This window comes from Coccidioides immitis (genome assembly GCF_000149335.2).
Source record: "Coccidioides immitis RS genomic scaffold supercont3.3, whole genome shotgun sequence".
Lineage (NCBI taxonomy): Eukaryota > Fungi > Ascomycota > Eurotiomycetes > Onygenales > Onygenaceae > Coccidioides > Coccidioides immitis.
In genome coordinates, this window is record NW_004504308.1 from 3,192,779 (window position 1) to 3,209,652 (window position 16,874).

Consider the following 16,874-nt stretch of genomic DNA (forward strand, 5'->3'; position numbering starts at 1 on the left):
CCGTCTGCTTGGGGGGGCTTCTCGCGCTAGTGAAAGGAAGCAAACCTTCACAGCAGGTTGCTGCTTTGCGGAGCAACTCCAAACCCCGTTCGACCCTCGTTTCCCTCACGAGCAGCGGTTGGTGATTTTCGATATACCACCCCCTGGATTGTCGCACGCCCTCGCATTAAATAATTCCCGGTTAAATCGCACCCTACTTTATTTGTGCCGAGATCGACTGCAGACTCCCGCTTCTGTTTCCCAATTTATTTGATGCGATGATAATGATGTCCGCCGAGAAAAGACCAGCTCAAGACTCGTTCGGGTCAACGCAGCTTGTTAAACGACAGCGCTCAGATGCAGATTTGGGAAATAACAATGCTCTTGCTGTATCGAGTAGCACCTCTCAAAATGGGGCGCTGATGAAAGCTGTATGCCATGCTCCAAAAATCTCTTCCCTGTGGAAGAATTGGGGGGAGGAGAGAAAAAGAGTGCTGATTGTGGTCACAGATTCCCCGGACGAGTGGCCTCGAAGCTCCTATTATGGAACTTACAGGTTAGTAGTGTGGCAAAGGCCCTGATGATTGACCGGATCAGCTGATCGTGCATGGTTTTAGGCCATACGGGGGAGGTGTTTGCGACGAGGTTCGATCCAACGGGTCAACACATCGCATCTGGTGGAATGGACAGGTCAATATGTACGCAATTCAGGTCAACAACTTGTGGGCAATGGGAACTAATCTCCATCTTTATATTAGTGTTATGGCGAACGTACGGGCAATGCGAAAACTACGGAGTGATGACCGGACACAAAGGCGCTGTCTTAGACTTACATTGGTCTCGCGATTCTCGTATTATCTTTTCCGCGTCTGCAGATATGACTCTCGCTAGCTGGGACCTTGAATCTGGAGAAAGGATACGTCGGCACGTTGGCCATGAAGAAGTCATCAACTGTCTTGATCTCAGCAAGCGCGGACAAGAGCTCCTAATTAGCGGCAGCGATGATGGATGTATTGGAATTTGGGATCCCCGGAAGAAAGACGCGATAGATTTTCTGGAGACTGAAATGCCCATCACGGCGGTTGCATTGGCCGAGGCTGGAAATGAAATTTACAGCGGCGGCATCGATAACGATATTCACGTTTGGGATATTCGAAAACGATCGATCGTATACTCCATGATTGGCCACACAGATACGGTTACATCTCTACAGATTTCGCCGGATTCGCAATCGTTGCTCTCAAATTCCCACGATTCCACCGTTCGAACGTGGGATATCCGACCGTTCGCGCCGGCAGATCGACACATCAAGACCTATGACGGCGCAACGACAGGCCTCGAGAAGAATCTCATTAGAGCCAGCTGGTCGCCTAACGGAGAAAAGATTGCTGCGGGAAGTGGGGACAGAAGTGTGGTGATTTGGGATACAAAGTCGGCGAAGATTTTATATAAGCTTCCAGGCCACAAGGGAGTTGTCAATGATGTGCGCTTTGCGCCAAATGACGAGCCCATAAGTAAGTCACGGAGAGACCATGTCCCAAGTTCCATCCTCCTTAAACGAAAAAAAAAAGCCTTGTTTACTGACATATACTCTTCGACCAGTCGTTTCGGGATCGTCCGATCGTTGCATTTTCCTTGGCGAGATTAGCAAATAATTTCGAATCTGGGCAAATTCCAAAATTCAACGTGTGCATCTTTTCATTTCTTCTAGCGCTTTGGCTTGGATTTTTGTATTGTATACTCAAGAGTGGCTGGAATAAAGCCTCCCCTGACTGTGTGTGTTCCTGTCCGTCTCCACGGACATGTGTTATTGCCTTTGACCTTTTCCTGCAGTAAACAGTGATATGGCATTTCTCTTCGCGCTCGACCTAAGTAAATACCGTTTACCCGCTCCGCCGTCCGCTTGGGCAGTGCAATGTCACGTGTATACAGTGCCGTGCGCCTCCCGCCTTGGGGTACTTCCCGCAAGCTTGGCAGATAGCCATTTCTTCCTCAGCAGCCTCATTATTCCATACGGGCCGGGGGGAGAAAGTCAAGGACAGCGATCAAGGCAGTTGACGCACCAGATATACGAATAGATTTCTTTGTTGACTGATTGCTTGGCGGATTGATTGACGGCGATCTGATGAATTTCGACGAGGGGCTCAACCCAGCATGCTGTGCGTATACGAGTGCTCCGGGAACTTTGCCTCGCTTACATTCATTGGTTCTGCAAATGCCCGCCAGGTCGAGCTCGTGAGTAGATGACAATACTTTTAAAAATAGATGTGTCACGTCCGAGTTTGGGCATGACTCTGATAATCAGTCAAGAGGGGGACCGTTGACCCCAGGCCCAGAAGAGCCGCACAGCCTCATTTGCAGCACAAGAAGGCTGCAACTGGTCTTTTTTTCTTTTTTTTTAACTCCTACCAATATATGCAGGACATATTTCTGCAGATAAAATATGATTTATCATGTCATCCAGACCCTTCATTCCAGTGGAACTATGAAACTCCAAAACTATTTTCTAGACTCGCATTCTCGGCACAGATGGACCCTTCCTTTCAAGAAAGAATACCTGTCTCTGGTTGGGAACGTTATTGCTTTGATTCCTTAACAAAATATCTGGGTGACGGCCTAGAGAATCTGACACACGGGTTAACTGACAAGTTTGGACGGCCCATTTTCTCCTTGGACAACCGTACTTGGGGGATTGATATCGAGACATGCAATGCATATTGCAGCTCTGATTCCTTACCCTGGCCGGTAAACATCATATATCCATCTACCTATGTTTATACTAGGTTAAGATACTAACAAGGGATAGAATTTCAACTTCAGCTCCTTCTCCTCGGCTTTCACGAATTATCTTCTGCCATGGCTGGCCCTCACTGCGCAACTGCCGTACGAAACCGGAAGTCCGTGGAGTGACATCATGAGCCTCTGCCTTGCCGTCGGTAGTCCTGCGCTACTTGGTTTTTCATTGACCATCACGATGCTCAACCGATATTGGGTACGCCGGGAACTCAATTTGCTAATTGGTAGCTTACGTCGCGAGACCCGGAAACGGTACAAACGTCAAATTAACGCCGTGCAGTATTTCCTTGCTGAGGCGCAACAGGTTCCTCTGCAGGTGCCATCTGATCAAGACAGCTTGCGAAGGCTGCTCGAGCCCCAAATGGAAGTCTGGTGGCAGGGTCTGAATGGGCGGCTACGGCGTTCGAGGCGCGGGGTTACCGCGTCTCTTGTGGCTCAGGCACTTTCCGCTGTGATCGCCTACACCTTCACCGTTATCGCATCATTTTTAACATCAATCGATAGCCTAGACCCGGTTATGGAGATTACTGCAGGGACACTTTGGGTGTGGTTGGTGAGTTCATGGATTCCCCTGTGGCTAAGTAGTTATATCACTCGACACTAACAGCTTGTCACAGATACCCGTAATATGTGGATGGGTCATCGTCGGAACTCAGAGCACGCACGATGCGGTGGAAGACGCCCTGCGCATAAAGCATTTTGATCACTCAGCCGAGCCCCAGGGTGACTCCGATCACCAGGAGCCCTCTTTTGACGGAGAAGAAAGCCCCATATCTATTCGCAGCAATTGGAACAGTAATCATTCCTGTTGGCTTGGAGTAAATTTTGCCGGAGATGAACTCCAAAAGGGCCCAGTGTATAACTATGCGCGATTATTCACATGGTGGCAGACGGCCAACGCTTTCATTCAGACATCAAAAAGTATTGCTTTAGAACACGATGCGGAGACGGAAGCGAGCTGGCAAACGGATAGGATTTCGAAGAGAAAAGGATCCCAAGTTCTCAACATGGTATCCGAAAGTGAGATTTCCGAAATTCGCATTATCCACAGTGAACGATTCGCAACGTACCCGAGATTTTCAAACATCCCGCCAGACGTTTGGTGGCGGATGGTGCTGGCCTCGATCATGGCTGTCACGGTACAGTGGGGCGCTACTGGCGCGTCGATCCTCATGGCGTATCTCACACCACCCGGAGGTCTCGGCTGTCGGTCAGGAAGCTATGCTCTCTATGGTATTTTCGGGACAATCTCCTGGGTGGCTCTGCTTGTGTCAATGGTGTTGTCGCATGCTGCAATGGCGCGACCTGCGAGTCCCTATGGCCCCGCCTTGCTAGGAAGGATGGCCATTATGTTACGCTGCGGCGGAAGAGCAGTCGCCGTCATGAATGCGGCATGGTTGGTCGTCAGCACCCTGTTCGAGAATATTGGACTTTACGATAGCTGTTGGTGCCACGGGGTTGTGCTGCAGCGTGGCGGGAATGCTTGGGTGATACTGTTCCGTACGGTGGAGGAATTTCGGCACGAGGCAAAGAATGCGTGGCCCGGCGGTATCGCGTTTACTATGATTGTTTCAACGTTGATGATTGTGGTTTTTGCGCTTGGGTCGAAGGGTGATTCGTCGTCAAGCGACGACGAGTATGAATAACGGAACGTTGGTTCTTAATATACCCCGCTGTCCATATTTATTTATTTATTTTTTTTTGTGATCATTTTCGTTGTTTCATATCATCCATTTTCTAAGGAACTACAGAGTACTCCGTTAGAACCTCGGATTAAATCTCTTATCTTGCCCATGACAAGCGGGTTTCTCTTGACAAGTGTAATTTCCCACCCTGTGTTTGTCTCAAAGAATGATCATCAGTTATAATTAAACTCCTTGGAGCCATGTCCATGCCCCATTTATCCCCCTCGCATACGGAATATAAACATCGCAGTCTCTAGAATCGGTTTCTACCACCGCGTGCCCGAGAAAGGAATGTGCCCAATGTTGAGAAAAGACGGGATAGAACTGATGCCTTGCCCTGATCAACATCAAAATCTCGTATATTGAGATGGTCACGCTCACCGTCATTGACCAACAGAGTTATCCCTTTCTTGTCTGATTTGTCGGAGAATTGGGTATTGTTGCGCATGGGTTTGCGAATCAGGGTGTCGCCAAGCCTTCTCCGGCGCTCACATCACGGACACTCGGCGGGCTTTTGGCCAACGATAGCCCCTGGATCACGAACTTTGAAACGCCACTCAAAAAACCAAAATCACCCCCCTGTTCCTCCTCCGCACACCTCTCAGCATGTATCGCGTCCTTTCCTCGCCTCTTCGGATGAAGACGCGGGGCTGGAGCTTTCGAACCGCCTTCGGCTTCGTGCCTCCTTGTGCTTGGATACAGTTGCTGCAGGCGAATCAGCTCAAGAGCATCAATTGGCCAAGGGGCCTGGGGAGATCACTGACTGGAGACCCTTGCCAGATTTGTCGACAATTGTGGGCAGCTTGTTTGACTTGAGTTACAGGTTAGGTTTTCTAACGCTGCGTTTTGTGACGTCGCTATGGGGTGTTCGCCCTCTTGGTAATTCCGGGCTGCTGATCCCTCGTCCTATGGCGTTGAGAATCTATCGCCCTGTCGAACTCTGGACAGCGTTGAAAAGTCGGTCCTTGAGCCGGAATTGGGCTGGATTGGATTCATTCCGGACTGGACTTGCATTTTAGTAGGGCAGTGAGCTTCTGGGAATTGTCGCTGGCGACCTGTTCCTGCTGGTTCATCGGCTCGATTTGCAACACTGGGCTTTCCCCCTCGAGTCTCAGGTTGAAATTACTGCGTTCATGGTTTGCACCGCCTCTTCTCTTGATATGGTGCGTTCTGTCGTTCCCACTGAGAAAAACCTCCCACCTCGCTCCCCTTTTTCAGAGCAACTCGAATCGTGAGGACTGTTGTGAGCAGGTGGAATGGTATGGATTGTGGGCAGTTCGATTTTTGAGGACATTGTACTCCGCATAACCTCCTGAAAAATTAGTCTCTCCTTCCAAGGTTCAGCCACACGCAGACACTAATTGCCAAAGAAACGGACGCAGAGCTTAAGGGGGTATTGAATTGTGGATATCTTTCAGATACTCAAAAAGAGAAGTTAATGAAAGAACGGAAATAAGACTTGGGACTCTTTTCATGTCGCTATTTACGCATCAACAAAGTCTCGATTTATTAGACATCGATCGCAGAGGAATTTAAGGGGACCAGAGCCGATGGCAACCCGGTTCGAATCTTTTCGCAATCGCGTGTCATCCGTTTTTGCTGGAAAGCCAGCGTCTACAAGGCAAGATGGGGACCAGTTATCCGTGAATTCGCGAGGCCGCAGATTAGGATTTCGCTTATTCCCCCCAAAACGCTCGGAGGGAAGCCAATTGCCTTCACACACCGACCATGGGCCATCACCACCAGCAGAAGCTATCGACGCCTACATAATATCTTCAACGAACACAACTCCAACGAGTCAGGGAAGTGGAGAAGCACAGGAGCCACTTCCCCAAAATTCACCGTCCAGCCATGGAGACTCGTCTATGCCATCCAATGGTAGATGGCGATATCCTATTGCATGGGTGAGGCCATCCCGCAAGACGAGACGGAATACCGTAAGAAGCCGATTTAGATTGGGCCCGGGGTTTAAAACGAGGGAAGCGAAGAGAAAAATGATCAGTTGCGGTATATCCGGCTCAATTCTTGCAATCGTGCTAGCAGTATGTAAGTAGCCCCTCGCGGACTTTTCTCATTATAGGTACAGTACGGAGTACAAGAAGCTTATCAACCGTATAGACATGACGCTTGCATTGACGACATCGATAAAAGGACGCGAATTTCACATATTTCTTATTCTCATTTTGATGATTCTTACGATATACTTTTGCCACTCTTTCGTGCGCCTTTTCATGGTTGCTTCCAATTGTCCTTCGGATGAGGGACCTTACGACGGTCGGCGAGTAAGATTTGCGGAGATAGACCGGCCGATTCATGTAAGATTTGCCAGGGACGAAGAAATCGCCGCCAGCGACACGGAAGATGATGGCCAGAATTCCCCAATTGCTTCCCCGCCTCCTGCATACGGTCTGTGGAGAGGCAGTATGGTACGTTTGTTTACTTTTCGACGCTTGATTTAAATTTATAGTAGCAGCCACATACGTCGACGAGTTGGTGCTGACTTTCGAACCACAGAGAATAAACCCCAACTTGATCTACTGGCAACGAGTGGAGGAAAGTGGTTCCGAAGGACAGAGTTCCTCTCAGACTGCAGAGCCACGGCCTTCAACAGCGAATCGGCCACCCAGTTATGTCTCCGAAGATGGAGTTCGGTATGTTGTTGATGTACAACCGCGGTCGTTACAACAACCATCCTGCATACAACCGACGGAGCCATCCCCGATACATCCCGCCGAGCGGAATTATGCTTAAAGAACCTAAGGACTTCCAATCATTGAATCCCCCTCCCTTTTTTTTTTTTTTTTTTAATATTTTAACCCCGTCATCAGGGACCGGCTGGTCTGAACTGAAGCTTTTTGTCCCCTTTTTTCTTTTTGAACTTCAGGCGAACAGGGAGCGAGTCTTCCTTTGATTTGACGGAGCTTGGTCTGGGATTACCTTTGTTCCTTTATATTGTCCTATATTCTATTTTTAAAATATAGACTGCATCGAATCATGCAGGTCATTATGTACATATATCCCACGGAATTGTTGGCGCCGTTGACGCGAAAAATTGAGACAAAGTGAATCTGACAAGGTTGAGTGGATTTTTTGCTGACATAATTAGGAGGTTATCTGTCCTTTAACTAACTAGTTACCCAGCAAGAAGGACGAGCAAATGTACCGACACATTTGGCAAACCCTATGACCTCGCGATGGAGGCTCCTCTTGTATATATATATTGAGCATCTGACTTTTTTGTTTCCTATCAAGTAAGCCATTTAGTTCCTAGCTGGCTGCTTGGAACCAAGCGTACGCTCTCATGACCACTTTCAGAAATTTAGAAAACCGGTGATGCGCTCGAGATGCCGGCGCCCCCAGATGTCCGGTTTAGCAATTATCAAAACATGGGTCTTCTGGGCGTTGGCGCTGCTGCCATGGCTCTCGTGTGTTCAAGCGATGAGAGAGAGCCGGATTGCAGAGCTCAGGTTTGTCGCTTCCTGTCATGCGACAGAATTTAGAACGCAGTCACTGATTGTAAAGGAAAACCTTATAGGGCAGAGGCAGAGCATATGTTTTATCATGGATTTGATAATTATATGAAATATGCATTTCCGGAAGACGAGTTGCGTCCTTTGTCCTGCGGACCGTTGACACGCGACCGCGAAAACCCCGCGCATATTGAGTTGAATGATGTCCTCGGGAATTATTCACTTACCCTCGTGGATAGTTTGTCGACATTGGCAATATTATCGGATGCCGGCTCGAGGGCTCACAAGGGTTGGAAGGCATGGAAATACTTTCAAGATGGGGTGAAACACCTTGTTGAGCTATATGGCGATGGTTCCAACGGTGCCATGGGTACAGGTTCGAGAGGAAAAGGATTTGACGCTGATAGCAAAGTCCAAGTCTTCGAGACGGTCATTCGTGGCCTTGGTAAGACACTTTGGCCTTTCTCAATGCTTTCTATATATGAGGATGTGATTCTTACTCGGGGATCGAGATCCATTCTAGGTGGCCTTCTGAGTGCTCACCTCTTTGCCGTCGGTGATCTGCCAATTCGGGGATACCATCCTCCTGCAGACGAAGTGTCCTATGCAAAGCTATGGAATAAGAAGGATGACTCTTCAGGTCGTCCCGGGATACGCTGGGCAAACGGTTTTGTGTATGACGGTCAATTGCTCAGGCTTGCAATGGACCTGGGGACTCGCCTGCTTCCTGCGTTCTTCACGGCGACCGGCCTTCCGTACCCTCGAGTTAATTTACGCCATGGCGTACCGTTTTATCCTAAGTCACCACTAAATGCCAATTCCAAGGGGGGGACATCTCGCTCGGAGCAGACGTTTCCTCCGGAAATCACCGAGACATGTAGCGCGGGCGCCGGAAGCTTGGTCTTAGAATTTACGGTCCTTAGCCGACTTACTGGTGACGGCCGCTTTGAAGAGTTTGCAAAAAGAGCATTTTGGTCTGTGTGGGCGAGACGCAGTGAAATTGGTTTAATAGGTGCTGGCATTGATGCGGAGTCTGGGAAATGGGTCAATTCATATACGGGGGTAAGCTAGTTTTTGCGTTCTTCCCAAGCTTTACCCCCAAAGCTGCACCATTTGTTAGAGACTGTCTGCTGATTATCCATTTCCAGATTGGTGCTGGCATCGATAGTTTTTTTGAGTATGCACTGAAGTCTCATATCTTACTTTCTGAAGGTCAACCATTGGTCTTCAATGCGTCTGGTCCTTTTCATGAGCTAGACGGTCATTTTACGCCATTGTCAGAAGAGGCCCATTCTCCTGATGCCTTCCTCAAGGCATGGCAACAAGCGCGACACTCTATCAAGCACCATTTGTATCGCGGCTCCAGCTACCAATATCCTCATTATATACAGGGAGACATCATTACAGGAGCGACACGCGCATTTTGGATGGATAGCTTAAGCGCGTATTTTCCTGGTTTATTAACGCTATCTGGGGATTTGGACGGGGCTACCGAAGCCCATCTCTTGACTACAGCGTTATGGACGCGATTCTCGTCGTTACCCGAAAGATGGAATATTGCCACCGGTGATATCGAAGGTGGCTTAACCTGGTGGGGAGGACGCCCGGAATTCATTGAATCGACGTATTACCTCTATCGCGCCACGGAGGATCCGTGGTACCTCCATGTCGGGGAAATGGCCATGAGGGATATCAAGCGAAGATGCTGGACAAAGTGCGGTTGGGCCGGTCTCCAAGATGTCCGAACTGGAGAATTAAGCAATAGAATGGAGAGTTTCTTCTTAGGAGAAACTGCAAAATATCTCTTTCTATTGTTTGATCCGTCCCATCCTTTGAACCATCTCGATTCTCCCTTCGTATTCACTACGGAAGGCCATCCGCTTGTGATACCAAAATCAGCACAACACAGCACACGTTTGAAATTCGAAAAAAAGCATATAAAGTTTCACGCGCCGGAGGTAGAGACTTGCCCTCGACCACACCCTCCGCTTCCCTTTGGGTTGTCTACAATTGCAGCGCGATCAGATGTATTCCATGCAGCAAGTTTAGCCAGGCTGCCTCTTATGCCTCCCAGAGCCCAAGTTGAATCTGCCATTGTTGAATATTCAAAAGATCACCCAAGCATTACACTCTCAGATCTCGTTTCTCCGTCCAATTACACTTACTTCCCGTGGACATTGCCCCCTGAGGTGGTACCACCTAATGCAACAAGCGCTCCCATGGCAACGAGACCTACCCTTGACCTCTCTTTTCCTCCGATGCCAAACACTGTCCTCAGTTCTGCATCTTTGGAGCGTGTTGCGGATGGAATTTGGGTTAAGTCCATGAGTGGGCTGCGACTGGGCATGATTCAAGACATGCCTTTGCTTACTGAGAGCTCATCTAGCCCCATGGATGGGTTTCGTATACAGGTGATCAATAATATAGCGCTTGGGAAAGACGAAAAGGTATACCTTTCCCGTGAGACTGTTACTACCTTGGAGCCGACCGATCCCAATTTTACTCAGGTTGAAGATTTGACTGTGCTAGACATCGTTATCGATCTTAAACCGTCACAGGTTCCAGGCAATATCTCGTCTTCAACAATCACAGCGACCAGCAGTCCAACTAGTAGTGGGAAACTACTGGAAGAAATTCATACGCCAGTTGAAGATAGCTCAAACATGAAATTCGCATTTTCATCGTTTATGAGTCAGGTTACTTCATTGCTACGGGACGAAGTGATGGCGTCTTCTGCTGGGTCGGCATTCTTTGGTCGCTCTGTATCTCGAGTCTCGCTACCTGCCCTTACGGCCACAGGTAAAGGTGCAGTGCCACTAGCAGATGTCGAAGAGGCGACACTTCCCGCTCCGTGGGTCTCCAGCTCGTCGGGGAAACAGATTGTCAATCGCCTTGCATGGTCTACTATCTACCTTGCAGGAGAACTTTGCGATGGCCCGTTGCCTTCTTCTGTTCCAAGAACCCATCAAGTTATTGTCATCAAGCGAGGAAGCTGCAGCTTCTCTAAGAAATTAAGAAATATACCCGGGTTTCGCCCAACGCGGTCCGCATTGCAACTTGTCATTGTCGTCTCTTATCCTCAGCCAGGGGATAATAACAACCTCTCTACGCAAAGTGCGAGGCTCGGCTCGACAGGCAAGCCTCCTACCTCGGCCTCCAAAGAAAATGAACCCCCAATTTCAACACCAGTTATTGAAATGGACGAGTCGTGGCTTGTCCGTCCACTTCTTGACGAGATGCAGGTTGTTGCTGATGGGATTCCCCGGCCACATCCGATTAGTATGGTAATGGTGGGTGGTGGAGATGAGACGTACGATTGCTTTAAGCGCGCATTGGGCGTGGGAATTAGAAAGAGGTATGAGATCAGGTCTCAGGGAGTACCGATTAGCAACCTGTTTGTCGTTTAAAATAGTCGCTAGGGCGTTTTCTCCCTCAACAATAGATACGGAATCCAAGACAAAAGCTGGCATGGCTTCCAGTAATTTAGCCCAGCTAGTCACTACATGGATGTACATACACCGATGCTCACATGAAGAAATATATGGCGGCCCTTTGCGGTTTAATCCTGGGCAATGTTACCTCAGTTCAACCATCAATGAGCCTACTAGGCTACTTCGAAAGTTACATATGTAGCAACTGAATAGTTTGATTCTGAGTGCTATCCTAGATTCTTCCCTACTAACGGGAAAACATCCCAAAAGCGAGGGTGGAATGCCTACAAAATAAAAAAACCTAAGATTTTCAAATCTGAATGCCAAAAAATGCCCTGAGCCTTAGCCCCCTCAAATTACATTGCTAAAGTCCCTACAGAACCCACGCCAATCTAGAACATGTGGTGGCGTAGGTACACGATCTAATCTAGATAATGACCTCTGCTTCGCCGAAGGGAACAACGAGACATCACAAGGGATTTGCTTCCCTGAGTGAAATTGAAAAAATTGAAAAGCAACCAGTTGCTAGCAGTCTAGCATGTGGTAGCCAGCTTTTTTACTCGTGGTGTATTAAGTCCTGAGGCTTTTCCAGGAGCGTTATCTCCCACAATCACCCATGGGCTCATGTGGCAAGCTTGGGTGTCTAGTTCCCAGGTCCAGGCAAGACAGAAACTAGAATCGGCGTGACATGCTTCGCCACAATGGCCGGCAGTCGTGACGTTAATTGATTTTGTCGATTCATCCAGACTACCAACATGGTCCCAATTTTGTCGAATTGATTGTTGTGTAAAAGTGTCAGGGAGTAGTGCCTGGTAAATAGACAATAGGTCGATCCATCGCACAGGCTTTACAGCATGTCTGAACATTCTGCCGGTCTGTAGCATGGCTAAAGGAGATAACCCATGGAAAGCCATAATGGCTATGCAAAATCGATCCGATCGGAGCTTCGCGCTCCTAGGCGGTTCCCCATTAAAGAACCGGGAGTATCCTTCCTCTAGGTATATCCCAAGTTTGATTAAGGTTGTTGCAAGAAGTTTATCACCCCAAGTTTCTGAAAGCGACTCTTCATGCGCCGCAGAAACTATTTCAGGATTCTCAAAAAGTCGACGCATAGTCGCCTGGGATAAGATCACAGAGGATCCTCCGTGGGCGAAGCGGCCTCTATAATCTCCAACAGGATTTCCAAGATAGTAGCAAAGATTTGAGTCGAAATGGCCTAAAAAGCCTTCCAGTGAAGGGGCCACGATGTATGTATCGTCATCCGCCAAAATATACCATTTTTTAAGTGGCATGCGTTTATAGGCCAGCTCAAGCCCAGAAATAAACTGGAATGGAGTTAGCATGCGGGAAATAGCAACATGAGGTTCTCGAATGGATCAACGAGTTGGTGTTCAGGCCTGCAAGAGATCACTACCTTCATAGCATCTAATTCCCATCCAAAGGATTTGGATAGCTCAAGTGCAAGGTTCGTGTCACCAGTGGCAATGGCAGCTGTTAGGTTTGAATATTTGAGCAATCGTGGATGCGATAAGCCTGGGGGTAGGGATCCATTCTCCAGCATCCGCGCCAACAGGTCGTGGACGTTAAGTTGACGGCCGCTGTAGTTATAGTGCTGTCCTGGCTGCGTTGCAAAGTCGCCGACAACAAGGATGTCGACAAAACTCCTTTCTTGGTGCGATTCAAGCCATGCCGAAATTCGATCTTTTGTTCCAAATCCAGACTTGAGAATTATGCCAGCATCCTTTGAGATTGTCACTGGAAAAGCGGGTGGTTTGACGAACAACCGCTGGCTTGCGAAGGGAGAACCAAGAGCATTAAGATTGAAGCGGAGGGCAAGGCGGATAGAGCTATCATATGGCAGAGCAGTCCATAATAAGAATAGGCTTGCGGGGAGGGTGAGCACCAGGAAACGCCAACGGAGCCGGCCCCACAGAATTCGCATTTCCCAGTTGAACGGAGCGGGGGTCCGCGGGACGAAGAGGCAGATGGAGGTGAACTATGTGGATCGACGCAACGGTTCGAAGGCGGGCAAAATTTCGGTTTTTTTGCGAACCAAGTCTCCAGGTTGATGTTAGCAACTCCGTCGTTAGAGAAGCCGAGGCGAACGCACTTTGAGACGGTCACATGAATGTCTATTGACGGGGACCCTGGATGGTGAAAGGAGTGTCCTGTTCGCTGAGAAGGCTATTACTTACTGTATATGCTATGGGAGACATGTTTCTGAGCTGAAGGACAACGCCAATCAAAGAAGATATATGGAGTAAGAAGTTACCCAGCACTCTTCAAACTGGATGGAATGGTCCCTGGATGCGCTGCGGGCGGCCCCAACCTTAGTTAACTGCCGGGCTTCAGTGAAACCTTGGAAACCCCTTTTCTACACGTGATGGCCGGTCCATGAGGTCCATGTTTCTGTTCAGCAAGCTCACGACATCTTTTGGGGACTGATTTTCCTTTTTTGTGCACCTCTTTTGCGTTTAAAACATTTTTGGGCACTGCTGATTTATATTTAGTCCCTGGGAGCTGGATTCTTGGTGCCCTCCAGCAGGACCATGCTATTCACGCATTTCGTAAAGACCAGGTTAAGACTAGATTGAACTTCATGTCACCCAATCCTTCTAGCTGGAGATTTCCTCTAGGTTTACCCTATCTATCTTCGAACATATTATTTTGCACTGGGCGGGATACTTGTCAGTTTCTGCTCTAGGTGAGCCTTGTGCCTCCCACCGCGAGGTTCTCGTCATTATGTTTTATCACCAGCATGTCGTTCGAGGCAGGGATCATTTCTGTCTAGAACGGCCACGATAACTGATCCCAGTGGCTCAATGATGCTTCTTGGTGTGATATGATGGATATTGTTGGAATTAATATTCTTTTTACAAACCTGACCCTCGCCCTGAGGCAGTGTATAAATCGTCTTTTTGCCTCGATGAAAATATTTGTATCGGCCCGAGGATCAACCTTGTACAACTTTACAGCAACAATCATCGCTCTCTCGACTACAGCCGGGAAGTACCCTTTAGCACAGTCATCCTATTCCCATTCTTGAATCTGCGTTGGCGACGCCAAACGACCATGAGACCCGCGGTCCTTACACGATCATGGCGGCGTCCCTACAACAAGCTTTGCCAAACACAACTTACTAGACAAAGGAAAACAAGTTTATATCCACCTTTGGATCGATTGTGGTGTTTATGGAGGAGTGCTAAAACTGGAGCTTCAGAAGGAAACATTTGTGTAATTACTCAAAGGAGCAGCGTGGTCGACCATAGTCCGGTATGATATCAATGGGTTGCGGAGACGAAGAAACATGTTATAAGTTCCCGCCGGCCACGAGAAGCGCAACACTCCCACTTGTAAAGAAAACTCAACGATCTTGTTGGCGTAATGATCTGGGTCTTCCTATGTACGTCTTATTATGGTCATTAAAGCCTACAGTCTTGGGGTTTAAAGCTGCTCATACACCGCATAGAATAATGACGTAAAATGTCCACCCGGCGTCAATCTTGCCTTATATAAACCCAGACCTGTTGATTTCCAGCTGCTTTACAGGTCCTTCCTTTCTTTTCTTTTATTCCTCCATTCCCTGAATGTGACTATTTTGAAATACATAAAGAAGCAGCAGCTACGCTTGTTTGGAATTTACTAGCATTTCTATGCCATCTTGAATACAGATTTTAAAGGAGGCATATCAAGGCGAGCTAGAATAAAATTCAGCATGTTTAGCAGCACGGATAGCATGTAACGGCCATTAGGCAACTACAATCTACAAAGAAGTTATCAAAAGAGCCCGTTACTATGTATATATGCTGGAGATCGTGCGTGGAATATCCCAGGGTTAGGCAATTTGCCAATCCCCTGTCAAATCAAACTTCAAAGGGGAATAAAGATGATACCAAGTGTTGATATCGACCCTTGTGAGAAGGCGGTCGAGACGCTCCGAGCGGTTTAAATGCGCGGGAAATATCGGGGATTGCTGGATGATGTTGACTGTGGACAACAGGAGATGAGTCCAATAGACCAGGATATCGAAGCCGGCATTTATTATTAGGCTCTGCTTATTCATCCCCATCGGAATTATTAGCTACCCAACTGGCAGTGTATGGATGATAAATGAATTCGAGAAGACAAGATCTTCTGCTAACTATGAAGTGATATAATGCTTTTGTACCCAAGAACGCCCAAAATTTCCCCAGGTCCGGCCACCATGCAATTGTCATTATTGTAAAATCACCAAAGAAGCAAAGAGAGCTGATAGAAACACAGGTAGGTCGAAGTCCTGGCCTCAAGTCTTGAGGGGATCCAATAAGCGTTGTCATAGTTGGTTTGAACTGGCGAGAAAGAGGAACTAGGGGAAGTATTAAAAAGCAAAAAAAAAAAAAAAAAGGCTGTTCATGACAGGTGAAAGGTAGGGCAAGTCTATTATTTAGAATGGCCGGCGAAAAAACCAAACGTTCTTTTTGATGTACGGAGTATCTAGTCGTAGAACGGTTCACGAACCAATCAAAATAGACGTGGAATAATGATGCACGGGTCCAGAGAGATGTATCGGTGACAATTCTTCGCCGTTGGCTATGAGGAGAGGAGGGTGTAAACTGGTGCGTGAAGCTTCGCCCGTCCCTTGAGGAAGTCGATTTCGAGCATGAAGACAAAGCCGAGCAAATTGCCTCCAAGTTTTTGCACGAGATTTCCAGCAGCACTTGCAGAACCACCTGGATATTGTTCAAAAAAGGGGCATATTAGCAATGTAGTTCTCATTATAATAATGGGTCATGAAAAGCGTGTGGGTTCAAAGAGAGGAGAAGCATAAATAGTTAAACACACCTGTTGCGATAATATCATCGACAACAATAACTTTCTGGCCAGGTTTGATTGCACCTGCTTGCATTTCGAAGTGATCCGATCCATATTCCTTCTCGTAGACCTGGGTCTCCACAGGACCGGGCAGTTTACCCTTCTTCCTCACAGGAACAAAGGAAGCTCCCAATCGAAGCGCCAGAGATGGTCCAAACAAGAACCCACGAGCGTCCAGACCGACGATCACATCGGGTTTCTGGTCTCCATATGTTTCGAGCACATGAAGCTCAAGACTTCGAATAAGGTCCTCATGGAGTGAGGGGTCGGCGAAGATCGGGAGTATGTCCAGGAAGATAATGCCAGGCGAGGGGAAGTCCGGGAACTGGCGCAAGGCATTTTGCAGTCTTATCTTAAGACTGGCGAGTTCGGAGGAACTGGCGGAAGTGGTGGAGGGGTGTCCGGGCACTTTGGAGGAGACATCGGATTGCTCACGATTCGTCTGCGTGGTGGCAGAGGGGTTACTCATTCTGGGGATGAGGATAAGGAGGCTTAGGGGAGGAAGGGAAAAGAAAGAGAAGAAGAGAAGAAAAGGCGAAAGAAAAAGGTCTGAGAGAAGAGGACGAGGGGCCGGGGGAAGAGAGGGGAAATATGAATGCTTGCCTTGGGATAAGATTACAAAAAAAAGAGAGCGAAAAATTAAAAACGTTTCCTCCCTTCCC

At 48.0% G+C, this 16,874-nt stretch overlaps 6 protein-coding genes across 6 annotated transcripts; 4 read left to right on the forward strand and 2 right to left on the reverse strand.

Annotated features, from left to right (window-relative positions):
- Positions 1-51: 51 nt before the first annotated feature.
- CIMG_07750 (U5 snRNP complex subunit) lies at positions 52-1,873 on the forward strand. The gene is made up of 5 exons (XM_001240586.2): positions 52-410; positions 490-535; positions 597-677; positions 738-1,493; positions 1,582-1,873. Exons 1-5 carry the CDS (start codon positions 258-260, stop codon positions 1,632-1,634), a joined length of 1,089 nt encoding a protein of 362 aa, XP_001240587.2. The 5' UTR covers positions 52-257; the 3' UTR covers positions 1,635-1,873.
- A 532-nt stretch (positions 1,874-2,405) lies between these two features.
- CIMG_07749 (uncharacterized protein) lies at positions 2,406-4,571 on the forward strand. The gene is made up of 3 exons (XM_001240585.2): positions 2,406-2,724; positions 2,786-3,328; positions 3,393-4,571. The coding sequence occupies exons 1-3, from the start codon at positions 2,509-2,511 to the stop codon at positions 4,419-4,421; spliced, it is 1,788 nt and encodes a 595-aa protein (XP_001240586.2). The 5' UTR covers positions 2,406-2,508; the 3' UTR covers positions 4,422-4,571.
- A 1,439-nt stretch (positions 4,572-6,010) lies between these two features.
- Positions 6,011-7,511, forward strand: CIMG_07747 (uncharacterized protein; the record flags this gene model as incomplete). Its single annotated transcript, XM_001240583.2, has 3 exons — positions 6,011-6,506; positions 6,579-6,886; positions 6,975-7,511. The coding sequence occupies 3 exons, from the start codon at positions 6,011-6,013 to the stop codon at positions 7,209-7,211; spliced, it is 1,041 nt and encodes a 346-aa protein (XP_001240584.2). The 3' UTR covers positions 7,212-7,511.
- A 134-nt stretch (positions 7,512-7,645) lies between these two features.
- CIMG_07746 (ER glycosyl hydrolase) lies at positions 7,646-11,526 on the forward strand. The gene is made up of 4 exons (XM_001240582.2): positions 7,646-7,927; positions 7,996-8,375; positions 8,454-8,992; positions 9,079-11,526. The coding sequence occupies exons 1-4, from the start codon at positions 7,794-7,796 to the stop codon at positions 11,335-11,337; spliced, it is 3,312 nt and encodes a 1,103-aa protein (XP_001240583.2). The 5' UTR covers positions 7,646-7,793; the 3' UTR covers positions 11,338-11,526.
- Positions 11,527-11,676: 150 nt separating this feature from the next.
- On the reverse strand, positions 11,677-13,303 carry CIMG_07745 (uncharacterized protein; the record flags this gene model as incomplete). The annotated part of the gene is made up of 2 exons (XM_001240581.2): positions 11,677-12,686; positions 12,776-13,303. The coding sequence occupies 2 exons, from the start codon at positions 13,301-13,303 to the stop codon at positions 11,895-11,897; spliced, it is 1,320 nt and encodes a 439-aa protein (XP_001240582.2). The 3' UTR covers positions 11,677-11,894.
- Positions 13,304-15,454: 2,151 nt separating this feature from the next.
- Positions 15,455-16,816, reverse strand: CIMG_07744 (adenine phosphoribosyltransferase). The gene is made up of 2 exons (XM_001240580.2): positions 16,183-16,816; positions 15,455-16,070 (listed from the first exon to the last, which is right to left on the reverse strand). The coding sequence occupies exons 1-2, from the start codon at positions 16,679-16,681 to the stop codon at positions 15,931-15,933; spliced, it is 639 nt and encodes a 212-aa protein (XP_001240581.1). The 5' UTR covers positions 16,682-16,816; the 3' UTR covers positions 15,455-15,930.
- Between the last annotated feature and the right edge of the window lie 58 nt (positions 16,817-16,874).